We start from the raw sequence: 26,012 nt of genomic DNA on the forward strand, positions 1-26,012 counted from the left end.
GTCACTTGAATTGGGTACTGGCCAGAGTGCATAATCCCAAATTGAACCATGAAGAAACATCGTTCAAATGCAAAATGAGGAACACTTTCTATTTTAAAACATTAAGCCTACTCTACAAAAATGTCAAGGTCAGGGGTGCCTGGGTGGCTCAGTCGGTTAAGCATCTGCCTTCGGCTCAGGTTGTGATCCCAGAGTCTTGGGATCAAGTCCCACATCCGGCTCCTTGCTCAGCGGAGAGCCTACTGCTCCCCTTGCTTGTGCTTTCAGTCTGTCATCTTAAAAAAAGTCATTAAACAGGGCGCCTGGGTGGCTCAGTTGGTTAAGCGACTGCCTTCAGCTCAGGTCATGATCCTGGAGTCCCGGGATCGAGTCCCGCATCGGGCTCCCTGCTCAGCAGGGAGTCTGCTTCTCCCTCTGACCCTCCTCCCTCTCATGCTCTCTGTCTCTCATTCTCTCCCTCGCAAATAAAATCTTAAAAAAAAAAAAAAAAAAAAAAAAAAAAAATTAAAAAAAAAAAAGTCATTAAACAAAGGCCAGATTAGAGACTAGAGATTTGACAACTAAATGCAAGGGTCCCGTAGTGAATGGTAGGGGGATTAAAAAACACAGGATATTACGATAGGACCTGAGAATATTAGGACAATTAACAGAACTGGAGTATGGACGATAGATTAAGGTGTATCTGTTACATTTCCTGAATTTGTTAACTTTACTGTGGTTATGCAAGAATATCCTCGTACTTGGGACATATGCTAAGTACTAGGGGGTAAGGAGTAAAGATGTATGCATGATGTATGGACCAAACTCTCAAATGGTTCAGAATAGATGTATAAATATATGTAGAAAAAGTGGGGAAAAATGTGGCTAAGACATGGGTAAAGGTTATACAGGCGCTTTCTATTACAACTTTTTCTAAATTTATCCTAAAATAAAAACTTAAAAACCAAGGGCTGCTAAAGTGCATGCCTTAATAACTACACAAGTATAATTCAATACAGTAGAACAGTTAAGAGCTTGGATTCTACAGAGCCAGCCAGCCTGGTCTTAAATCCATGCCTGCTCTGGATGTGAGCCTGGGCAAGTTAACTAAACCTCTGTAGCTCCTTCCCCTCTAAGACCAGAGTTTTGAACAGGGACTGCCCATGGTAAACATTCACATGCATTGGTTCAAACAGATTCTAATTTTCAATGGATGAGAAAACATGTGAAAGCCTTTTGAAATAAAGAATATTTTTCTGAGGCACCTGGCTGGCTCAGTCAGTGAAGCCTGTGATTCTTGATCTTGGGGTCGTGAGTTCGAGCCCCACCTTGGGTGTGGAGCCCAGGAAGTCTACTTTTCTTTTCCATGAGGCAGGGAATAAGCCAACCTGCTCACTGTTAAAGCTGACAAAATGTCTTTGATTCCTATTTCTGAAATCACAAACGCATCTGCCATTTTTTGTCCTTCTGAATTGGCCGTTGAACTATGGACTATAAAATAACCCCCAAGGTCATCAGTAACACCTACCCATTGACTTGGGAAAAAAAGTTACCACATCAAGTTTTGTGTATTCACCTGAATAGTCAGGGAACTTTCACCTATTTTATTTAGGTTTTCATTTTTTCAAATTCCAACCAGAAGCTAAATACAATTGGAAACCAGTAAGCACTAAGTTTTACTCCAAAGGAGTAGGATCATTCAGATTTACTCCATAAAAGTATGCAACCCTTAAGCAAAGCTTTTCTTCATTAAAAAGAAAAAAAAAACCAAAAACCTATACAGTAGTCTTTCCTTATGTTCATTGCACAAAATGAGTTCTGCTTTTAGAGCTTTGACACTCAATGGTTTTTTAACAATTTTAGATGCCAACTTTAGTAACTTTTCTCTACTCGAAAAAACCCTCATACGTTTTTCTTTAGGATGGTGTAGAAACCAGTATTTCTGCACAATTCACTGGATTTTCTTTCTTTGTAATAAAAATCTCTTTAAAACCAAAAAACAAAAACCAAAAAGGAAAGTCCTCTACCTATCATGGTTTCTGCAGCTATGAATGTATTTCTCAGTTTTATAGCTGCTTTAGCTACTTCAGACTCCTGATCTGCTTTCATGTGTATAAACTATCCACATTCAGCAGAATACTCTTATAACAGCAACTTGGGGAAAGAGATCTGGAAATAAAACACATACATTTATGAGTACCAGGAAACAAACATGGCCCAGTAAAACATGAGGCAAGAATGCCTACAATGAGATGCTTTTTTTTTTTCCCATTTAAGATTTCTTTCCCGTGGTTGTGTATCTATGTATTTTTTTTTTAAACAACCACTTCTGGTCATCAGAGTGAATCTGAGAGTGCTCTGGAACAACGGTGATTACAGCAAAGCTATTAAGTTTTTTTAAATGTTATTTATACCTTTTACATTCACTTCTCACCCTCTAAATACCGCTGACAGATGTCAAAGAGGCAAAAACCAGCACAAATGGAAAGACCATCAAAAATGAGTATCACCTTGTGCTTTCAGATACATTTAAGCATTTCAGTGAACAATAGTCCTTTCATTTCACATTTTTAGTAAGATGCTAATGCAGTGCAGCAAATGTGCAAAGCATCTTCTTTCACACAGTCCGTGCAGAAGACACCTAATTTTTTTTTAAGTTCTGAGACACAATTAAAAAAAAAAAAAAATCCAGGATGAACAAGTTTCAAAATGCATAGTGTTCTGTGCATGAGTCCATTTTCTTTAAACTCTGAAAGAATAAAGTGTAAGAAAACAAGAAAACCAATGCGGCTGCACTCTCTGATCTTGTCCATTTTGCCGGTCAGCACTCTACTCTGGCATGTAAGGATGGAGGTGGTCCTCGATGGTGCCAACTGCCCAGTGGGTAAGCTGCTCCTGTGGCAGGTAGAGGCAGATGCTGCATAACTTGAAGATCGTAGCTTTGTTTTTTGGAGTCTGAAAGGGGAATAATTTTAATAATCTTAATAAAGCCTTAACACAGCTGATCAATTGTCACATGAAGTCACTCTCCCACAACTGTATAAAGCACTTACAGACACAGCAACAAAGCATAGAGAGTAAGGGAATAAATTATGGTCTGTACCCACAGGGACCTCAATCTAGTCAGGAAGACAAAACCTTGCCATATAAAATACAGAAAGAATAAACATGATTATAAACTAAATGTTTAGAGAATTTATTCAAAACAAAAAATTTAAGGTCCGGAAAGTCAACCATGACAACTTGCTAATGGAAAGTAAAGTTAAAGACATTTCACAGAGACAGATGATCTAAATAGAGACATGAAGCTGTGGTCTGTATACAGAAGAGACAAGAAATGATGTCAGAGTAGAAGAGAAAAGGTAAGAAACAAGTAAAAAAGAAAAGACTGAAGCATAACCTTAGGGTGAAGGACTGGAAGAAAGCAAAGGTATTACCATTATTATTGCTGTTTCACATCTGACTTAACGGCAACACGTGCGAGGTGCCTTCACAGATCACCACTGCGAGTAAATGGAAGCTACCCCCTGACCCGCCTTCAAAGAACTACTTTTCACCACAGCACCTCTTAGAAAAAGGCAAAAGCAGTCTATATATGTGATGAACCTATACATTACGCATTTTTTTTTCATTTTCAATGTTACAACCTTTTATCATTTACTCAACAAAGAACATGCTCACAGAAGATGTCCTAGCCAGTAGAAGGCTGCATGTGGATTAGAATCCAGACTCCAGGAACGTGCCTCTCTACCACTTGCCCATCCAAAATTATCATTTGGTCTAGCTCTTTTCGTACATTTTTTTTTTTTTTTAAAGATTTTATTCATTTATTTGACAGGAACAAAGCAAAAGAGGAAACACAAGCAGGGGGAGTGGGAGAGGGAGAAGCAAGCTTCCCGCAGAGCAGGGAGCCCGATGTGGGCCTCGATCCCAGGACCCTGGGACAATGACCTGAGCTGAAGGCAAACACTTAACGACTGAGCCACCCAGGCGCCCCTCTTTTCATACATCTTATGTTTTGATAAAGGACACAAGATCTCTGCTAGATGATCAAGTTCTTTAGTTTCCTGATTTCCTCACCTATAAAACAGGAGTAATAAGATCTACAACTCACAGAATTGTTGGGAGGATTAAGTGAGCTCCTACTGGTAAAGCTCTTCCCATCTGGTACATAACAGGCTCTGTGTTGGCCACTCTCCTATCAGTTCCCTCATTCTTCTATATAGCACAAATATGGCCACAGATCTCCAGTTTATGAAGATCAAGAACAGAACCTGAAAGAAGGGGGACCTCAGAGCACTGAAGACCAAATGCATCTACAATGAGGGTGACACCAGCTATCCCACTTTGCCCTGGGGATTGAGGTTTCTAGGACCTGGGACTTCAGTGCAAAAACCAGGGCATTCCAGACACAGACTGCTGGTCACCCTACCTACAACCCAAATTTATTAGTTTATGAGCTTACAATTTTCTCTTCTTTAAAAGGATTGAAGCTATTTGCTTCAAAAGCACAGAAAACATCGACCTTGATATAAAACAGGAGACAACTTACTACTTATTTAACAAAGTAACTCCAAGTCACCAGTCATTTCTATGTATTACTGATCTATATATTTGCAGGAAAATGAAATCTCTACATTAGTATATAGTCATTATGAAATCTTCTAAGACTAAAGGTCTCTGTTGTAGAATCCATAATGTAAAGTCAATAGCCTGCTATACAGTATTATCTCAATAAATTACTCAAAGTACACAAGTAGTTAAAAATGAAAAATAAGGCAACTTAAAAATATCCACCATAGGAGAGCTAAGGTAAAGAAGAAATGCAAAAGAAAACCCCCAAAACCCAACCAAGTCATGGTTTTTCTGTTTTATGAAATGCCTTCACTGAAATCAACGTTCTGTTAATTCCCACAGCTCATATTTGTACCTATAATACCATATTTACTTAGAACTTTCTTACAAGATACGAAGTCCACGTGTAATCTTGTCAAGTGGTCTTCCGCTCCTTGAACACAACAGTATGATTCACCTTTTTATTTTTTTACTACTTTGCAGAGTCTAAGTAAAAATAAACCCATGCTCTAAAATGCAAAATTAGGGGCGCCTGGGTGGCTCAATCAGTGAAGTGTGTGCCTTCAGCTCAGGTCATGATCTCAGGGCCCTGGGATCGAGCCCTGCATTATGAATGAATAATATAATGAATAAACATGATTATAAACTAAATGTTTAGAAAATTTATTCAAAACAAAAAATTTAAGGTCCGGAAAGTCAACCATGACAACTTGCTAATGGAAAGTAAAGTTAAAGACATTTCACAGAGACAGATGCTCTAAATCGAGACATGAAGCTGTGGTCTGTATACAGAAGAGACAAGAAATGATGTCAGAGTATGATGCTGAGCAGGGAGCCCGTTTCTCCCTCTCCCTCTGCCTCTCCCTGTTCCTGCTCTCTCTCAAATAAATAAAATCTTAAAAAAAAAAAAATCAAAATTAGTATCACAAATACTCTTCTAAAAGTCTTTACTTAAACTGCCTCCGCAGAAAGGCCTCCTCTGGTGTCACCATCAGAGTTCATACCCAACAGCTTACACAGCCGCACCACTTCCTCTGAGCGCTCACCAACTGCATACTGTTCTGCCCTACTGCCTCCCCCATAATGGAGAATTTCTGTCTTGTTCACAGTGTACAGTGCCTGGCACACAGTAAGTAGGCACTCTGTTGCTGAATGAATGGTAATTAAAGTGCTATTTTTAAATTTTTTTTTTTTTAAATATTTTATTTATTTATTTGACAGACAGAGACACAGCGAGAGAGGGAACACAAGCAGGGGGAGCGGGAGAGGGAGAAGCAGGCTTCCCGCCGAGCAGGGAGCCCGATGCGGGGCTTGATCCCAGGACCCCGGGATCATGACCTGAGCCGAAGGCAGATGCTTAACGACTGAGCCACCCAGGCGCCCCTAAGATTATTTTTAACAAGATATCTGTTATAAATTCCAAGTGAGGATATTCAGATTTAGGTTGATGAAAATAATGTTCTAGAGAATAAAAAATAATATGGAACACCTGGATTGCTTAAATTGGAAGTGCTTATTTAAAACACATGTGGAGACTCTGAGAAACAAACTGAGGGTTCTAGAGGGGAGGGGGTGGGGGGGTGGGTTAGCCTGGTGATGGGTACTGAGGAGGGCACGAATTGCGTGGAGCACTGGGTGTTATACGCAAAGAATGAATCATGGAACACTAAATAAATAAATAAATAAATTGTAAAAAAAAGAAGTAGATACACAGGTTATATGCCAATAATAACTCAATAAAGCTATAAATTATGTAAATAAATTAAAAAATAAGTAGAGTGTGTTTAAATATAGCATTCTCAGTTTTGGTCTAATCTTGAGAAATTGTATGTAAAATAATTTTTAAACTATGAACTCCTATCAGATAAATTAATGAATTAGGAGGACTATTTTAATGTTTAAAAAAAATAAAAAAATAAAGCACATGTGGATCTTTTAAATACAAATATACTTCATCCCTTTAGATTTTTATTTAAAAGGTCTAGGGCCAAAGCTTCTCAAAATATAATGTGTTACTACTCATCTAAGGATTTTGTTCCAAACATTGATTCTCTGACCGAGTAGGACTGGAGTAGGGCATGAGATTCTACATATTTAAGGATCTGTTACCACCATCTTGTTGACCATACTTTACATTAGAAAAGCTCTATAGGAGCGTTTCTTAAACTCTACTGCCATTGGAATCATGACGTTTAAATGCTCCCAGGTAGTTCTACTATGCAGCAAAATTTGGGAACCACTGTTCTAGGGTGAGGCCCAGGATAGCTGTTTGATTTTTAAATAACTTCAAAAATAATGCAGTGTTGAAGTGGCAGAACAGAATTAACATAGAAAATAGTCTAACAAATGAGCTTTTTTTTTTTTTTTAAAGATTTTATTTATTTATTTGAGAGAGAGAGAATGAGAGAGAGCACGAGCGGGGAGAGGGTCAGAGGGAGAAGCAGACCCCCCGCTGAGCAGGGAGCCCGATGTGGGACTCGATCCTGGGACTCCAGGATCATGACCTGAGCTGAAGGCAGTCGCTTAACCAACTGAGCCACCCAGGCGCCCACAAATGAGCTTTTTAAATGAGCTGTTAAGTAGTTAAACAAACAAAGCTTACCTGCAAGTGCTGTCTGTCAATGAAGAGAAACACGGACTGGTTAGGATTGTTGACAACAATTCCAGTCTTGTCCTTGCGGCTCAGTACATGCAGAAACTGTTTTTCATAGTCACCGTGATGAAACTCAAATTTGGCCTAAGGAAGAAATACATTTACATGTAACTACAAAGATGTTACCCTACCTAAAACATCTATTACATCTATATGCTGTCCAATATGGCAGCCAATCATGCCTACTTAAATTTAATTCATTAAATGCAATTTAAAATTCAGTTCTTCAGTAACTCTAGCCACATTTCAAATGCTCAATAATCCGATGTGGCCAGTGGCCACCATTCTGAACAGTCTACTGAGATATATTCCTTCATCACAGAAAGTTCTAGTGAACAGCACTCCATTATAGAATTTGACCTTCAAGAAAAACTTTGCATCAGAGTGACTCGATCCTAATTCTCAATGATTTTAGGTCAAATTCTATAAAACAAGATTTTCTTTCTTTTTTTTTGAGAGAGGGAGACAGAGCGTGCACATGTGGGGAGGGGGGAGGAGGAAGGGGGAAAGAGACAGAATATCTCAAGCAGACTCCCCGCTGAGCTGAGTCCAATCTCAAGACCCTTAGATGATGACATGAGCTGAAATAGTCAGACAATTAGCCGACGGAGCCACCCAGATGCCTCTAAAACGAGACTTTTCAAACCTATTTTGCTCAAGACTCCCAACTCAGTACTTTAATTAAGCCCAATGACTTCTCCCTCCTTTCTATTTACAAAGAATACCCACTATGGATGGGTTTTGCCAAGAAATATATTCCAATCTTAGCTGCACATCTCACTACTTATGTAACCTTGTACATATCCCCTAACTCTTCTAAACTTCACCTTCCTCTCCTGTAACTCCTTGATGGGTTCTAACCATCAAAACAGTTAATGAAATGAAACAGTGGGGCTTTAAAGCCCACACCTGAAATATAGTTCCAGTCCTCACACAGATGGGCTTGAGGATATATGAACCCCTCAAAAATGTTTAAAATGTTATGCACATTTTTCAGATTAAAAAAATTTTAAGTTATGAAGAACTATTACCAAATCAGAACAGTCTTTTACTCTTTTAACATGAGGAAGATCAACTCTATCCTCCCACAAAATGTCTGCGGAGACCAAATGCTGGGTGAAATGACTAGGCTAATGGAGAATTCAAGAAACGGAAATCTTAAAGAATCTCATATTTAGATAATGTTGAATTATTAAAAAAAATAAAAGACTGTTAGTCCAGTTGATTCAGTTTTTATTATCTCATTACGTCAAAGACTATAGGAAATACTAACATGGAAAAATCATCAGTTCCTGCCATCTAGAATTTTAGCACCCAGCTTTTCTTTCAAGCCATAAGATACGCTATCCCTACAAACGATTGCGTAAATATGATATTCAATTGTACCTCTGCACAAATTCAAATATTTATTGAACTCTTAGTATATGAAAAGAATGTCATTAAATACCAAAAAATATGAATAAGGTTATCCCACCCTTAAGGGGCTCTTATACTGCCCAAAAGGGCACAGCACATGCAAATATAAAACCTAACTTGCTTCAGATCTTTTCTAGAATAAGATGTCGTTATTTGTAAAACCCTAAAATGGGTTATCTTCAAAGTGCCATGTGAAGAAGGGAGAAATAACTAACACAGTAGGCACTGTGGGCAGTATTAGCAGGTGATTTTGGATTGGGCCTTGAAAGAGGACAGTAATTTTCCCTGGGGAAAGCACTCAGAAAAGGTAATTTGGGAAATGCCATTCCTGGAACAAGACCGACATAAACACGTGTCAAAAATCAGACTACTGCCTGGGGCACCCGGGTGGCTCTGTCGGTTAAGCATCTGACTTCCGCGCAGATCATGATCTCAGGGTCCTGGGATCGAGCCCCGACGTCCGGCTCTGCTCTGTGCTCATCAGTGAATCTACTTGTCCCTCACTCTCTGCCCCTGGCTCCTGCTCATGCACTGTCTCCCTAGTGAATATACAAAGGTTTGGGAAGGAACAGTCCACACCAAAAAGAAAACTCTAATTAAAGCAGCATGAAAGCAGTGCCCAGAAGTAACAAAGTATTTGAATAGTGTGATAAAAACTACCTGCAGCAAGAGCATTTAGGGATAAAGAGGAAATAAGAGATATTTTAATATCACCTCTCAGTACTCCACAGTACTCTGAATATAGCAGGAACTCGTTACTGAAACAACCTTTACTATGGTTCCTACTAAATCTCATTACTATCTAGATTTTCAAGCGCTTCAAGACCAAAAAAAAAAAAAAAAAAAAAAAGGGTTTTCAAGGGGCGCCTGGGTGGCTCAGTCGTTAAGCGTCTGCCTTCGGCTCAGGTCATGATCCCAGGGTGCTGGGATCGAGCCCCGCATCGGGCTCCCTGCTCGGCGGGAAGACTGCTTCTCCCTCTCCCACTCCCCCTGCTTGTGTTCCCTCTCTCGCTGTGTCTCTCTGTCAAATAAATAAAATCTTAAAAAAAAAAAAAAAAAAAAAGGTTTTCAAGTTAAAGTTGACCTTTCCTTTTCTCATTTGCCTTAAGAACTAAGTTATTTATATTTAAGCCTTCTCATTCAGGATCAGGATACTCATTTATTTTAAATTACTGGGGAAGTAAATTCATCTTTACACTGAACTTGTTTCCTGCAGTTGAACTCTAAAATTACACATTACCTCTATCCTACATAGTGCTTATATTCAGTCCATAATTTAAGGTTTTCATAGTACAGGGCACTTCCCACAGTACAGAGTAGCAAATTAAAAGCATAAACTTTACAGGATTTATGTCTTGACTGCCACTTAACTACATGATCTTGTGCTGTTTACCTAATCTCTAAGTGCCTCAGTTTCTTCCTTTGGAAAAGGAGGTTCCTATCTGCATAGTTCTCATAAGGATGAAAATTAAATGTATATAAAGTATTCAAGACACAGTCTAGCACAGTCAACACTCAATAAACAGCCATGATTTCAAAAAGTAGGACTTAACTTGAGACAAGACTATTTTAACAACAACTATTCCAAATAATGTCTCAGATGGAAAGATACAGTATTAGAAATTTTAAAAGGGGCGCCTGGGTGGCTCAGTCATTGGGCATCTGCCTTCGGCTCAGGTCATGATTCCAGGGTCCTGGGATCGAGCCCCACATCGGGCTCCCTGCTCAGCGGGAAGCCTGCTTCTCCCCCCCCCCCCCCCCGCCCCGCTTGTGTTCCCTCTCTCGCTGGGTCTCTGTCAAATAAATAAATAAAATCTTAAAAAAAGAAAAAAAAGAAAGACATTAAATATGAGTAATGCACCAAATTTTTTTTCAATGGAAATTTCTGAATTAAAAAAATAATAAAAATCCTAAGAGTGCCTCTCAGTTGAGGTGCAAGACCTGCTCTGATAAACATGCCTTACCATTCCTGTCTTCCTGCTTTTTATATCCAACTTCTATTCTCCAACAAGTTCATGTGAGTCAGATATTATCCACTGAAGACACACATAAATACAGAATGCTTTTACCTTTCTTTAGGCTATATATTATCTTTAGAACTTATTTCTGTCAAGTGAATCTTAGAAAAAGGAATAATAATTTGAGCTGATGGGTAGGAACATTACCATGGGGACAGGGGGAGTATACCAACTTGTCTATCATACACAAAAGCACCATAAAGATGGTTCATAGTAATGGATGAATGCAAATTTTTTCAATGATAACTTTGTATTTCTAAACAATCAGCCTAAAATAGGCATTTTTAAAAAGATTTTTTAAAAAAGACTATTTCTCTGAGAGAGAGAGAGGGAGGGAGAATGAGTAGGGGAGGGGCAGGAAGGGAGGGAGCAGCAGATGCTGAACCGACTGAGCCACCCAGGCGCCCCTGGGAAAGGGTTTCTGAACGCATTTCTTTTCTTAGATCAGACTCGTTAGAAAGCTGGATGGTGTGGGGGAGAGATCTTCTCAAGTTCATTCATAGGCCCTTCGACAAATCAACACAAATCTACCCTGAAAGATTTTTCTCTGGCCATTATTTTGAAGACACACTGGGGTAGTTAGGACGACCTCATTCTCAAGAGATTCTGTCACCCAAACGCTTTCTCCTCTTGTATCACAATATTCAAACAGATGGGAGCAACTTAGGAAGTAATAAAACCGATTAGAGTAATGCATATTCCCCAAAATTTTCTTAAGTTAGGCCCTATTCCAGAAGTTTTTACTCACTTAGCGCACACCACACTTAGAATAAAATACCTGAACAGGCCTAAAAGGCTCATCAGATTCCTTCCACCTAGAAAACAGGAGACAGACAATTTTCTCAATATCATTCCGAGGCCAAAGAATGAAATCCATCTCCTGAGTACAGCCAATTACATCCTATAAAAGGATTAAAGAAAAAATTACTTTCAGAGAAAACAAAGCTCTAACAAGGTATGTCACAAATTATAGGTTTGATTATAGAAACATTTCACAAGTACAAAAGGTCCACTATGTATCATTTTATATACCGAGAGGTAATAGGACTGTATATAATCTGAATCCCTCATGGCCTAATTCTAATTATCTCGTAGAGTCCACCTACACCACCCAGTCCAGTGTTGCTCACACCAAGACCTAAATTAATCAGCACATGGTGAAGACTCCAACTGAAGCTGATTTTTTTTTCTTGTGAAGTTCCTGTATTTTTATTTCCATTCTTCAAAATCAGAACGTAGTTAACATTTAAGCAAAGGTGTCTTGAAACTTCTAATATTACTCACATTCTTATTACAGCTGAAATGCTATTTTTATTATATACTTACAGAAAACTATTTTTTCCATTCTTGTTCCTTATCATAGTCCAGTGTATTAATTTTCAAAGGCCAATAAACCTTTTTCAGACCAGTACATGGTTCTCTTTAGCCTTCCCCAACCCCAGTAATTATGAGGATGTCTTTTCAAGTATGTTCATTTTAAATTCCAGTTGAGTTACAGAAGTTTAGAAGGTTGGGAACAATAATTCCTTCTACTTTAAGTTCCTTATTTATAAGGAGCATGATGTTAGTTCTCGCCCCAAAAAGAAAAATCTAATGAACAGTAATATAAAACATTATTCCCAGCAATAATACACACCATTATCAGCATAATACCCCAGAGGAAAAGTTATCCATGTTTTATCTGAAGTTAACTTTAAAAAAAAAAAAAAAAAGATTTTAAACCTGAGCTGAAGGCAGCTGCGTAACAGACTGAGCCACCCAGGCGCCCCTGAAGTCAACTCGTGACCACAGTAACTACCCATACTTAGGGGGGAAAATGCAAGTTTAACTCACAAAAACTGACCAAATCAAGACTGAAAAACAGAACCTACCCTTCTCATAGACTGGTATCGAGGAGCATGGAGCTGCACCACATCCTTCTGTAAAAGCTCTATGGAACTTTCCAAGGAATAGCTGGAATCTCGCACACCTTTCAGGATATTTTCTTCGTAATTATTTGTCATAACTGGTATAACCTCAGACACTTCAAAAAGTGCTGATTTTTTCTTCTAAAAGCAAAAAAAAAAAAAAAAAAGGTCTATTAACCCACCAGTAGCACATTGTCTTTTAACACCCAGTTCATATTACAATGTCATGTACCTTTACTCTAACTCAGCAAAATTATTAACTCAGGTAATTTTTGTACAGATTTTCAAATAGGTGGATCCTTCTGTTATTTCCCCAAGCCCCACTACCCCAACCACACACAAATAGGCTATTATCAGAATGTTTTACTGCATGGTTTTATAGTATCATGGTATCCATAACAGGTAACTTATTTTAAACAGTATTTCTTAAGCACTGAGAAAGAAACACTAGACACACCTACTGTTTAAAAAAAAAGTGATTTACTCTTGATATACTTTCATTTAACTGATTCTACATACAGATAAATTAAAATCTCAGCAGTTTAAAAACAAAGCTGTACAAATTAACATTTTTTTAACTCCTTAAAAGGGTTAAGTTCCATTACTCCTTTTAGATATAATATAACAACTGTCAATATATGAAACAAGAAAAAAAGTCTACCAAATTGAGTTTCAAATTTAGTTGTGACCAAGTGCTCATCAATATAGGATATAAAACTCATGAACGTACTCAGGACAATTGCCTGCATACTGTCCATTCCTAAGAGTAACAATGGGGTTTTATGGTGTTAAAGAACTAGATGGTACAACCTGGGGCATCTCATATATTAAATACCAAAATCTCATCTCACCACCTGTATCTTGTGTTTCTAGTGAGCTTACATTATAATATCCTCAGTTAAAATCTGATCGTATCAATTCTGCAGTCAACATATTAACAAGACAGAATGGAGAAGTAAATCCCTGGAGTACCCAATCTTGGGATAATCACTCCAAAACAAACCACTGTGAAACCACTTTACATGCTATCCCAGAGCTGCTAAGAGCATTCTTAAACACAGGCATACCTTGGAGATACTGCAGGTTCAGTTCCAGACCACAGCAATAAAGCAAGTATCACCGGGAGTTGAATTAATTTTTTGGTTTCCCAGTGCATATAAAAAGTATGTTTACACTACACTATTATCTATTAAGTGTGCAATAAGCATTTAGGTCCAAAAAAACAATGTACGTATCTTAATTGAAAAATAATGCTAAAAAATGTTAACCATCATATGGTTTCAGTAACTTGTAGTAACTGATCATAGGTCACCGTAACAAATACATTAATAAAAAAGCCTAAAACATTTCAAGAATTACCAAAACGTGGCAGAGAGACATAAAGTGAGCAAATGCTGTTGGAAAATGACGCTGATGGACTTAGTCAACCCAGGGCTGCCACAAACCCTCCATTTGTAAAAACCAAAATATCCACAAAACACAATAAAGTGAAGCGCAATAAAACTGAGGAATGCCTGTACCAATAAACTCTTTCATAAAAGAGTCAAGAATGGGATAAATACTCGGGAAACTTCCGAACATTAAGTACATACCACACTAAGAATATATTTCTAATTTGAAATTAGCTCACAACTTAGTTGCAAAAATCAAAGTAGTATTTCCTTATACTCATAACCTAATCTCATGTCAAACAGATTTAAAAATACTGCTTTTATCATGTTCTCGACTACTCACAACTCCTTATTTGCTATTTAACTGTGAAACTAATCCTGATTATGTTCCCCAGCCACCTCAAAGTTTAAATTTCCTCTTCAGGTCCTTTTGAATTTTAATAAATTGCACTTCTAAACACAAATTAACCATTTCAGTATGTAATTGTTCCTAAAAATTAAAGTGTACTGTATTTCATCAAATGTACCATGAGAAAAGGTACCTTTAGCATGAAGTTGAACAGACGATTTACTTTTAGCATATAAACATTTTGATTCTAATTCACCACTTTCAACTATCCCACTTTAGACAATCTTTAAATTCAGCTATAACGTTCTCTATGTAACTCCACATAAATGAAATTTCTTGTGAAACGTAAGTGAGAGTTTTACAATGTTGCTCACCCCAGGTTACCTAAAAAAGGACCCTCCCGAGCTTTCGATCATTTCCAACCCAAGGAGTACCCAAGCCTTCCATTCGTAGTTACACCGCAACTACACATGCAGAGAACGGCCCGGGAGGGTTCAGGTTAAAGCATACACGTAGATTTTTGTCAACCACTCTTTAAACTAATATACAGTTATTTACGGGTAACAAATAACTTAATATACACTTACAAAAATCACTTGTGCTAATTCACATTAAGAATTTTAAATTACCTTCTCCTTGAATACAAAGGCAATATACATCTTGAAGTCAAACTGGTCAGCTAGAGATTCTTTTTTCTTTCTAAGCTGAGCACGTAGTCTGTTCAGAGCTTGTTTCTTCCGGGAGTTTGGGTCCCCCATTTTGAAATACAGGTGGTACTAAAGCCTTTGGAAATTGTCACTAAACTATGGGCACTTTTTCTTAAGACTCAAGTACAACAGAAACAAGTCATTTTTTTCCTGCTAATATGATTGAATAGCTAAAATCACGACTGTAACCCAAAAACTGCACCTTCTGGCAATATTAGCAGACTGTCATATTACAGGGTCAAGAAACAAAAGCTGCTGTCCAGTCATGTTTGGACAATAACGTTAGGGGTTATGGGAAAAAGGAAGGGGAGGAAGGAAAGAAAGAGAGAAGAAAATACTTGGAACTAACTTTTTGGAAAACACATCTGGCTTAAATGCCAAAATAAAGGCTTTGGCGGGGAATGAAAAGTCTATTACCGGGATTTAGGTGTGCAATAAAACACAGCTGACACCAGTCCAATCCTTAAAATCCATCCGGATTTTCCCCCCTCTTTAGAGAAGGGATTATGAGAACGAACGGGGAAGGGGAAGTGTGATGATCCCTGCTTTCCAAATACCAAAATAAAAAAAAAAAAATTACAAAGAAAAAGGGAAAAAGAAAACCCCCCCAACCCCCCCTCCAAAACACCAAAACAGGGTAGGTGAATGAAACTGAAATATCCAATTGGATTTTACCCAGCCAGATCCATGGCTGTAGTACCTAATTAATTCTTCAGTTATCTCAGATTTCACTATTGCTATGTATTGTCAGTGCTTGTTATTGATTACACTTGGTGGTGAGCAAAGAGAAAAGTGCAAAATCGGCAGAGAAGGAAGGGGAGAGGTACAGGGCTTCCCTGCAATCAACTACAGTGTACACCGGGGGCGGACAGCTGTTGCCCAAAGGAGCCATGAGAAAAAACAGCGGAGTCATTACCAACTTCCCCATCACCCACATTTTCACCCCCAGGCGGCTGCTAATGCTGCTGCCATGGAAAATCATGATGGCAGAGAGAAAGGGGGTATATAATACGATATAATTATTCTTCCGGCTCTGTGGTTAGACCTGATTCATGCCCGGGATCCCAACACCCCCAGCCCTGCAGTGAGTCCTACATTCCCCAAGGGAGCCTTCCCTAGGAATGTGCCCCCGTTCAAGACCGTGGGGAGTGCGACTTATCTTCCTGCGAGCATTGCTGAGGCAAAGGTGGCGGGCTCTTCTCCAGACCCCAGGCGGTGCCCAGGGACCACCTGCCTTCCACCCCCCAGGTCCCACCCCCACCCTTTGCCTTCAGCGGCAGCGACTCACTCGCACCACGGGAGACACAGGATCACTCAGGTTTTCACTCATTTCATCGTGGAAACAATTCCCGCCCGGGTAGAGTAGGCGGGAGAGGGTAAATGGGAAGGATCAGTGGGAAAAAAAGAAAATAGTTGTGTTAATATTAATTACTTTTTGAAAGTATGCCCAGCCCACCCCCCCCAAAAAAAAAACCCCTGAAGTTCCCGGATTAGCGCTCTCTCTCTCTCACGTTGAACAGACCATGTTTCCCGAGTTTGGATAGTTTAGGGTGGGGTCATTAGTTTGCTTCCCGAGGGGGCAGGGGGTGGAACTGAGGCAGCTGGGGCGGGGGCGGGTGACGGGGAAATCCCCTCCCTGTCCCCGCGGAGACCGGGACTCACTGACCGATTCTCGGGCGGGGTTCGGGCCCTCTAGCCGCAGCCTGCGGGCGGAGCGGTGGCGGCGGCAGAAGAGGCGGCGGCGGCGGGGGCGCTGCTCGCAGCACGGGCAGGAGCCATGTCAAGAGAAAACCACCAGCCAACTGAGCCCCTCCATCCCCGCTGCAGTGCGCACTGTGACCGGGCCGCCCGCGCTGCTGCCGCCGCTCAGCCCCCACCTGGGACCCATAGTCTGGCTCGGCGCCCCGGGCGGCGGCGGAGGGAAGGACGCGGAGGCGGCGGCGAAGGCGAGAGAGAGAGGAGGAGAAACGAGGCGGAAAGAGGGGTAGGACTGGTCCTGGCGGCGGAGGGGGAGGGGAGGAAGGGGAGGGGAGCCCTGCGCTAAGGGTCTGTCAGCGAAGCAAACCCCCCAAAAGAAAGTTATTTCAGTTCAAGCATCTGCTCTCGAGTCTTTCTTCCCCCCGCGGTCGGGTTCCGGCTCTCAGCAAGAAGGTCGAGGAGACCCGGAGGGGGAAAGCCGAAGCGGAGGGTGAGCGTCCGCGGTGGCACAGCCTCGTTGCCCCCAACCGCTGGCTGCGGAAACGGCGGCGGCCTCGGGCGCCTCCCGGGTCCGGGGCAGAGTCGCGTTTGAGAAGGGAAGCGAGAACAAACAACTTAAAATGGCAGCGACGGCCGCTGCGTCACACGCCCCTCAGCGGCACCGCCCAGAACTCTCTGCGGCTGCGCACCGCGCGGGCCGCCACCATCTGCGCCGAGCGAGGGGGAGGGGAGGCTGGAGGCGGAAAGTGCTTTGTGCCAATCGAGCAGAGAGGAAAGACGGGCAGGGCGAGAGGCCGTGAAGAAGCTCTGAAAAGGGGGAGTCTTTGGATTTAGACTTCTTAGCTGATATTCCCGCCTCAGAGGGGAGTTTGAGGCTAGAGACGCCCCTCTCGTGCAGTATGGAGCTTCCATGGGGCGGGGCAAGGGACAACCCGTACTCCCACCGCCCCCTCCGTCAGGAAGTCCCAGCTCCTGAGTTGGCTCCTCGCTCCTCCCCCCGCGGTCGTCATAAAGCCACGCCCTCCTCGCTCCCGGACAAAGCACCCGGATGGAGTCGCTCTTCCGGGGTCTTGGCCAGCCCCTCCGACAGGTCTGGCCCGGACCGAGCGGAGCCGGGGGGCGGAGCGGAGGGGAACGCGGGGGCGGGGCGAGGGAGGGAGAGGGAAGTGTGTGTTGGAGGCCGGGGGAGGTCGCCGGGGCACCTCTCTGCGCTTGACTTCTAACCGACCGCAGGATCTTGCAGCGACAGGCGGACTGGGGGCCTCCGTGCCTGGAGGGTCAGCAGCGCGCTGCTGCGGGGAGACTCTTCCGCTGGCCCCACGCGGCTCCGTCCCCACCTCGCCACGCGCGCCGGCACGGGGGGCGGGCCGCGGGCTCCGGGGAAGGTCAAAGACGCCGCGGGAGCGAGCGTGGCCGCGGGGACCCCGGAGAACGGCGGCCGCGCCCGCCGCGCGAATTCGTCCCCGTGTCCGGAGTCGGTTGCCGCTGGGACCCGCCAGGACCTCAGGGCTGATCCCCTGCGCGTCCACCCGTTAGCACGATATGAAGAGGGTACTGCTGGACGTTTGCTGCTCGCTGAATCCCACGTCCTTGGCTCGCAGGACCGCTGATGTGCTGACGACGCAGTTCCATGTCAGTGATCAGCGAAGGTCAATACTTGACGGAAGCAAAGCTGTGCTCCTTTATGAACTAACCACTCACCGTGGTGAAATTTACGGTGCGTCCTCAAATTACTGCCCTTCACTTGGGGAAACCAAAATAGATTACCTGCAATAACCTTTTTTTTTTCCCACCCGTGAGCCAAAAGAATTAATTGGGAGCCACCCTTCCATATAAATTCTTGTCCAAAACTGAAGGATGAAGTTCCTGCGGTTTCCAAATTATTGCTAACCTTGAAAAGATGAAGCTAACATTTTGCTGGTGCTTCCCTGATCGATTTTAACAATCACGCACTAATGATAATTGGAGATGATCACAACTGAAGATTTAGGGTAGTTTATAACATTTTGGTTACCAAAAAAAGGTATTTAGAAAGTTAACACTGGTTCTTGTCTTTTTTTTTCTACCACCAATATTTATTTTTGTTAGAGCAGATTATAAATTCTCATCAGTATAAATATATATAACTTACATTTGCTTGTAAGACCAACATTCAAAAGTAAAGATGAGATGGGGTCTCGAGTTGTTACCAGAGGTCCAGTGGCTGCAACTGGCAGGAGGATGTTCTGTTCTTCACAAGTCGGGGGATGGACACACACACAGCTAATAAAACTAGAATCTCCATCCCCACAAAAACTTGCGGGGACAAAACCTAAAGGGCAAAACAAAACCTACCAAGATTCACATGACAAACCAACAGTAGTCTGCGCTCCAGTCTATTGCTATGATCGTCATTGTCACCTTAGTGTCAAAACAAAGTAGAGGATTAACAGAAGGAAACTGCAGCAGTACATAAAAGAAAATACATATTCTCTGTAGAGTCTATTTAGTTTGATTTTGTTAAATAACGACATTAGAATTTCACAGGTTTTAAAACCAGGACAATACTGCTCTTTGATTTTCTTTCTTTTTTTTTTTAAGATTTATTTATTTTAGAGAGAGAGTGCATGAGTGGGAGGAGCAGAGGGAGAAAGAATCTCAAGCAGACTCCACACGCTGAGCATGGAGCCCCTCACAGTGCTCGATCTCACCACCAGGAGATCACGACCTGAGCAGAAACCAAGAGGCGCCGCTCAACCAGCTTCACCAGTCAGGCGCCCCGGATTTTCTTTAAAACTCCAACCCAGTGGCTCTGTTGCTCATATGCATGATTTGTTGCTGCAATGTGCTACGTAAAATGAATGGTACCAAATAAGCTAGGGATCCCATCTGCAAGCCCCAGCCTTTCCCCCGACTGCAGTAGGCATCACTGATAAATCAATCTTGTGTACAATTCCTTACGGCTAACCCTTTCACCTTCGGCAAGGTTACTTACAACTCCTACAACTTTTTAATATTGAGAACTATTTAAAATATTCTTAATGCGTAAACACAAACATTTGGACTTAAACCAGGAAAAACAACAAAGATTTTGGCTTTTTTGATAAATATTTATAATATTTATTCTTACTTAAAGTGAAAGCTCAGCTTTACCCCTGAAATGTAGCTCTGCTAGGCAGCTGCTGATGTGCCCTCTTGGGAATTCTGCATAGCCTACCTCTTGTCCCCAGCCCAAGCACAGGCCACCATGGTCTTGATCTCTAAGGCCAGTACTGAGGATGGCAGGTGAATGGCTTAAAAAACAAGGGAAATCATTTTGCTTCCCACACTGTTTTATATTCCAGTAAATACGCTTTGAATACAGATTCTTGTTCAGATACTTCTGCCTCTCCATTGTCAGAGATTTGTAAGGGGCTATGGGAGTCAGAGGGGAACAGAGGGCAACATTTCCTTGACTTCTTTAGCCTAACTGCAAGACAACTCTTCTCTAGGAATGCTTTTTTTCCCCATTTTTCTCAAAATCACCTCCCACAGAACTCTGCCTGGACATGCTCCTTGGGACCTTTGGGACTAGTGAAAAGTATACTGATTGGAAACACAAAGTTCCCTTTGCTCCTTTGGCCTCTGCCCCTGCCCTTGCCTAAGTACAGACAAAATACAGAGGCCACAGAGACTGCTTAAAGCTCAATTTCAAACGTCTTCTGTAAGTCACTGGAGAAAGGGTTGGTGGAAGAGGGGTTAGTACGCTGCCTGGACTGGGCTTTCTAATGCTGCCCACTGGGCTTCCAAAGGATCCATGGGGCAGGTGCCTGCAGGCCCCTCTGCGTGCTTATCTCCTGAGGCCAACCTGCCATCATCTAACACTACTAGAACCGTTGAGGTGCTGAGCACGCGGCTTCAAGAAGGGACTGGAAGCAGCCTGCTCGTCTCAGACTGAGGGAATGCCTGCCGCTTGACCAGCCTGGGAGACGGAGGGGGGTGGGCGGCCTGAGGGTGGCCTGCGGCGCCAAACACGTTGGATACGGTCTGGGAGGGAGTGATGCCCACCACAGGCACATTCAGGGCTGGGCAGGGCATCCTGGTGGCCACAGGATAGGACGGGGCAGGGACATAGGCTGGCTGCAGGGGTGGGACCACGCCCACTGGCACGGGCTGAGAGGTGAGCAATGCATTTCCTGGGAAAGGCCGCGCTGGTAGGGTAATAGCAGTGAATGGAGGAGGCTGGACAACTGGCTGCAGAAGGACAGCTGAGGGCTCTCGAACCCCTCTTCTAACCGGCGGTCAGTTGTGGCAGAGTGCTTCTGCGACCAGCCCGGAGAGACCCGGAGATGCAGCGCCAGTAGACCGACCGCTCTCCGTCCCCGAATGTGGGGCTGCCGTTGTCTTGTTCGCAGCGTTGGGGGCCTGGGCACAAGGGTTCGTTTCCGCACAGACACTGCTGTTGGTGCGAGAGCAGTGAGGTCTGGCTTAGCAGCAGGACCACGGAAGGCTGAGTCAGTGTCATTATCTTGAATGTCAGGAGATTGCGAAGCTACCCGTCACTGGCTTGGTCCTCGGGGCGGATGGGAGGACCTCTGGGGGCCCTGGGAGGACGTGCTGAAGGCACCAGGGGTCTGTGAGCGCGGGGAGCTGATACTCTCTGCTTCCCCTCCCACTCCTGGCACTTCTTGGCATCTTGGATTTGTTTCAGACTCTCCTCTCTTACTGTTTGCTCGGTGGCGGCTGTGACACGGAATGACCCTTCCCTCATCACTGGCATCAAAAGTAGCAGTCACTCTGTATTCCTTCTCCTGCTTCTGCTTCCGTCCTAAACAGGCCGCAAAAGCAGAGCCGACTGCGTGGCTCAGTCCTTCACCTGTGTCCTTGACGGCCAGGAAGCAATGACAGATCCAGCGCCCAGTGGTGCCGTCACGACTTATGTCAGAGAAGGCTCTATCAAAGGTCCTCTGTGGGGCACAGGAAGAAACTGTTTCTATTGTCTGCTCAACTGTGAGGTCCTCGGTTTTTTCATCCACAACTCTGAGTCCACCTGCTGATGCCCACAGGACTGCCTTCCCTGCTTTCTTTCCAGTTTTTCCAAAGAAGCCTTGGGAGAACTGCCTTTCAGCTTTCAATCTTTCAACAGCATCTTCACCGATGCGCATTCCTCTTGACTTGTCAACTTCTGCGAGGCCACGGTCCTTCACTGGGAAGCGACATTGTCCAGTACGAACCCCTCCTTCATCTGCTGTCTGCCACTGGTGTGGACGACTGGCCTCTGGAACCTAAATGTCTTTCTTTCTCCTAAAACTTTGCCATAGTTTCTTCATTTTACTTTTTACAAGCTGGCTCTGAGTCTTGGCTGTGCCCTTTACACCCTGTGTGACTCTGGACAAGCTTCGTAACCCCCCCAAGCCTCAGGTTCCCCATCAGTCCTCAGTGAGGTGTCTGAGGATGGCTGGTACACCAATATTCCGATCTATGGATGTGAATCGAGATCTTGGGTCGCAACAGCAGCTACGCGGGACCTCCTCTCTGGAAGAAGTTGCTCAAGCCCCAAGTCTGCCCCTGCCCCCGACCAACTCCAGAGCCAATGCCGAGACTCGGCCCCCGGTCGCCACCACGCACCACCACCTCCCCCATGACAACAGGCCCCTGGTTCATGCTTGCTGATCTGGCCCTGACTTGTACCCATGTCATCCCCATAGGAGAGTTCTTTTAATAACAGCTACATTCCATAAAATTTACCTAAAGTGTACACTTCGATGGTTTTTAGTATTTTCAGAGTTGTCCAATCATCACCGCAATTTTAGGACATTTTCATCACCCAGACAAGGAACCCTGTACCCATTAGCAGGTACTCCTCTTCTTTCTCTCCCTCAGTCTTAGGCAACCATTAGCCTATGTTCTGTCTCTGTAGATTCGCCTTCTCTTACATTTCATATAAGTGGAAGCACACAATGTGTGTTCTTTTGTGACTGGCTTCTCAGCATAATGGTTCATTCATATTGTGCTCTAGTATGTTTCAGTACTTAATTCCTTTTTAATGCCGAGTAATAGTCCACTGAATATTTCATATTTTTTAATTGAGATAAACTTATATGTAAGTTTCAGGTATACAACATTATAATTCGATATTTGTGTACACTACAAAGTGACCACCCCCAAAAGTCTAGTCACTACCCATCACCATACAGCTGAGCCCCTTTACCCATTTCGCCCAGCCTCCAACCCCCTTCCCTTCTGGCAACCACCGCTCTGTTCTCTGTATCTATGAGTTTGTTTTCCTCTTGTTGGTTCGTTTGTTTTACTGTTTAGGCTCCACTTATAAGTGAAATCATACATCTGACTTACTTCACTTAACATAATACCCCAAGGTCCATCCATGTCGCTGAAATGGTAGATTACCTCCCTTTTTATTAAGGCCGAATTGTATTCTATTGTATCTATACACCACATCTTCTTTTTTAAAAAATTTATTTGAGAGAGAGAAAGAGACAGAGAGAGAACACAAGCAGGGGGAGGGGCAGAGGGAGAAGCAGACCCCTGCTGAGCAGGGAGCCCGTTGTGGGGCTCGATCCCAGGACCCCAGGATCATGACCTGAGCCAAAGGCAGACACTCAACTGACTGAGCCAGCTAGGCGCCCCAAACACCACCTCTTCTTTATCCGTTCATCTGTGGATGGACACTTGGGGCTGCTTCCCTAACTTGGCTATTGTAAACAATGCTGCCATGAACATAGGGGTGCATATATCTTTTCCAATTAGTGCTTTCATATTCTTCAGATTAATCATCTTTCGTTTATCCACTCACCAGCTGATGGATATTTAAGGGTTTTTTTTTTTCTCCTTTTTGGCTATGAAGAATAATATTGCTATGAGCATTTGATTAAAGGTTTTGTAGAGACATATGTTTCCAATTCTCTACAGAGAGAAATGAATTGACCTAGCAGTGAAATTACTGGGGCAAATGTTAACTCTATCTTTAACCATTTGAGAAACTGCCAGACTGTTTTCCAAAGTGATGGCACCATTTTACATTCCTATCAGCAGTGGATGGGGACTCCAATTTCTCCACATCCTTGTTATTATCCCTCTTTTTGATTCTAGCTATCCTAGTGTATGTGAAGTGGTATTTCATGGTGGTTTTGATTTGCCTTTCCCTAAAGATTAAGGCTGTGAAGCATCCATTCATGTGCTTTTGGCCATTTTTCTGTTTTCCTTGGAGAAATTTCTTCTTTTTTTAATTTATTTTTTAAATTTAAATCCAATTAATTAACATAAAATGCATTATTGGTTTCAGAGGTAGAGGTCAGTGATTCATCAGTCTTATATAACACCCAGTGCTCATTACATCACGTGCCCTCCTTAATGTCTATCATCCAGTTTCCCCATCCCCCCACCCACCACCACTCCAGCAACCCTCAGTTTGTTTCCTATGATTAAGAGTCTCTTATGGTTTGTCTCCCTCTCTGGTTTCATCTTGTTTTATTTTTTCCTCTTTTCCCCTATGATCCTCTGTTTTGTTTCTTAAATTCCACCTATCAGTGAGATCATATGATAATTGTCTTTCTCTGACTGACTTATTTCGCTTAGCATAATACCCTCTAGTTCCAACCACGTCGTTGCAAATGGCAAGATTTCATTTTTTTTTTTAATTTTATTTATTTATTTGACAGAGAGAGAGACAGTGAGAGAGAGGGAACACAAGCAGGGGGAGTGGGAGAGGGAGAAGCAGGCTTCCCACCGAGCAGGGAGCCCGACATGGGGCTCGATCCCAGGACCCTGGGATCATGACCTGAGCCGAAGGCAGACACTTAATGACTGAGCCACCCAGGCACCCCAAGATTTCATTTTTTGATGGCTGAACAATATTCCATTGTATATATATACCACATCTTCTTTATCCATTCATCTGTTGATGGACATCTTGGCTCTTTCCACAGTTTGGCTATTGTGGACATTGCTGCTATAAACATTGGGGTGCACATACCCCTTCGGATCCCTACATTTGTATCTTTGGGATAAATACCCAATAGTGCAATTGCTGGGTCATAGGGTAGCTCTATTTTCAACTTTTTGAGGAACCTCCATACTGTTTTCCAGAGTGGCTGTACCAGCTTGCATTCCCACCAACAGTGTAGGAGGGTTCCCCTTTCTCCACATCCTCGCCAACATCTGTCGTTTCCTTTATTCAGAGATTTTGTCCATTTTTTTAGTTGGGTTGTCTTTTTATTATTGAGGTGTAAGAGTTCGTTATTCTACATATAAGTCCTTATCAGATATATGATTTCAAGTATCTTCTCCCATTCTGTGGGTTGTGTTTTCACTTTCTTGGTGCTGTTCTTTGGAACACAAAAGTTTTAAGGTTTGATGAAGTCCAATTTATCTATTTTTTCTTTTGTTGTTGCTTATTCTTGTGGTGTCTTATCTAGGAAACCACTGAAAAGTTTTTGCATCACTATAATCATGAATCATGAAAACAGGAGCAGATGTCGAGGTAAAAAACGAAGTTTCCCATTTCAGCTACTAAGAAACAGAATTGGAGATTCTTGGTCACAGCTGAACAACTCCTATAACACTGTCTTCTGAGGGTCTGTGTCACGTCTCAGTGAGATGAGTCAAGAAATATCAGCAATGTGCCCTGGAGGAAGAAAACACTTCTAGCTCAATTTTCTCTACAATTTGGAAGGGCTTTAAAATTGGAAGGATAATCAAAGGGAATACATTTTTAAAAAGCCATGACCGCAATGTTCTGATGAAATTCAGATAAAAGTCAGATAGAACTCAGTTAAAATTTAGCTTCGTTAACAATGGAAAAACCACCCAATCACGTTAGAAATGGCTTCTTTGAGTTAGGCTGCTTCTAACAGTGGGATTTGTGGAGTGAGGAGGATGGCACCTTGATTAAAAATATCTGCTTAGGGGCACCTGGGTGGTTCAGTCGTTAAGCGTCTGCCTTTGGCTCAGGTCATGATCCCAGGGTCCTGGGATCGAGCCCCGCATCGGGCTCCCTGCTCCGCGGGAAGCCTGCTTCTCCCTCTCCCACTCCCCCTGCTTGTGTTCCCTCTCTCGCTGTGTCTCTGTCAAATAAATAAATAAAATCTTTAAAAATAATAAAATAAAATAAAATAAAATAAAAATATCTGCTTAATCTCCCCTTGGAGGGTTTAAATGGCACCATTAGATACATCGTGTAACATCTTCTTAGTTGGAAAGCAGGTACCACCACAGGTTACATTTTTAGTAAGAGAACACTTTATGAAGGTTCTGTGCTAGCTCGCTCCCTGGATCCAGAAGGCTCCAAGTCTAACCTCCTGACCTCTAGGCAAGCCACCTCTTCTGGGTTCATTCCAAGTCA

At 42.7% G+C, this 26,012-nt stretch overlaps 1 protein-coding gene, 2 long non-coding RNA genes and 1 pseudogene across 5 annotated transcripts in view; 1 reads left to right on the top strand and 3 right to left on the bottom strand.

Annotated features, from left to right (window-relative positions):
- Nucleotides 1–1,541: 1,541 nt before the first annotated feature.
- C9H6orf62 (chromosome 9 C6orf62 homolog) lies at nt 1,542–17,305 on the bottom strand. Of its 2 annotated transcripts, none has more exons than XM_036112197.2 (5): nt 16,284–17,305; nt 12,513–12,689; nt 11,420–11,542; nt 7,157–7,291; nt 1,542–2,934 (listed from the first exon to the last, which is right to left on the bottom strand). In XM_036112197.2, exons 1-5 carry the CDS (start codon nt 16,323–16,325, stop codon nt 2,809–2,811), a joined length of 603 nt encoding a protein of 200 aa, XP_035968090.1. In that variant the 5' UTR covers nt 16,326–17,305; the 3' UTR covers nt 1,542–2,808. The 2 variants fall into 2 exon arrangements, with proteins under 2 accessions (XP_035968090.1, XP_035968089.1); XM_036112196.2 differs by lacking the exon at nt 16,284–17,305 and adding an exon at nt 14,918–16,255.
- A 417-nt stretch (nt 17,306–17,722) lies between these two features.
- Nucleotides 17,723–18,732, top strand: LOC144379119 (uncharacterized). Its single transcript, XR_013441442.1, has 2 exons — nt 17,723–17,783; nt 17,937–18,732. It is a non-coding gene; the product is annotated as an uncharacterized LOC144379119 (long non-coding RNA).
- A 1,388-nt stretch (nt 18,733–20,120) lies between these two features.
- Nucleotides 20,121–21,981, bottom strand: LOC118548360 (protein numb homolog pseudogene; annotated as a pseudogene).
- A 2,350-nt stretch (nt 21,982–24,331) lies between these two features.
- Nucleotides 24,332–26,012, bottom strand: part of LOC118548365 (uncharacterized) — a 46,797-nt gene continuing 45,116 nt past the window's right edge. For both annotated transcript variants that reach the window (XR_013441443.1, XR_013441445.1), the window contains one exon: nt 24,332–25,295. This is a non-coding gene — a long non-coding RNA (uncharacterized LOC118548365). The remainder of the gene's footprint in view (nt 25,296–26,012) is intronic.

The sequence above is a fragment of the Halichoerus grypus genome, chromosome 9 (genome assembly GCF_964656455.1).
Source record: "Halichoerus grypus chromosome 9, mHalGry1.hap1.1, whole genome shotgun sequence".
Taxonomy (NCBI): domain Eukaryota; kingdom Metazoa; phylum Chordata; class Mammalia; order Carnivora; family Phocidae; genus Halichoerus; species Halichoerus grypus.

What these genes read in the sequence shown, in the direction of transcription:
- C9H6orf62 (XM_036112196.2), bottom strand. Translation starts at nt 15,046, where the DNA reads ATGGGGGACCCAAACTCCCGGAAGAAACAAGCTCTGAACAGACTACGT. An exon ending in CCTTTGTATTCAAGGAGAAG is followed by an intron (nt 12,690 to 14,917) that starts GTAATTTAAAAT and finishes TTTTGCTTTTAG; the next exon opens with AAGAAAAAATCAGCACTTTT. An exon ending in GATACCAGTCTATGAGAAGG is followed by an intron (nt 11,543 to 12,512) that starts GTAGGTTCTGTT and finishes ATCCTTTTATAG; the next exon opens with GATGTAATTGGCTGTACTCA.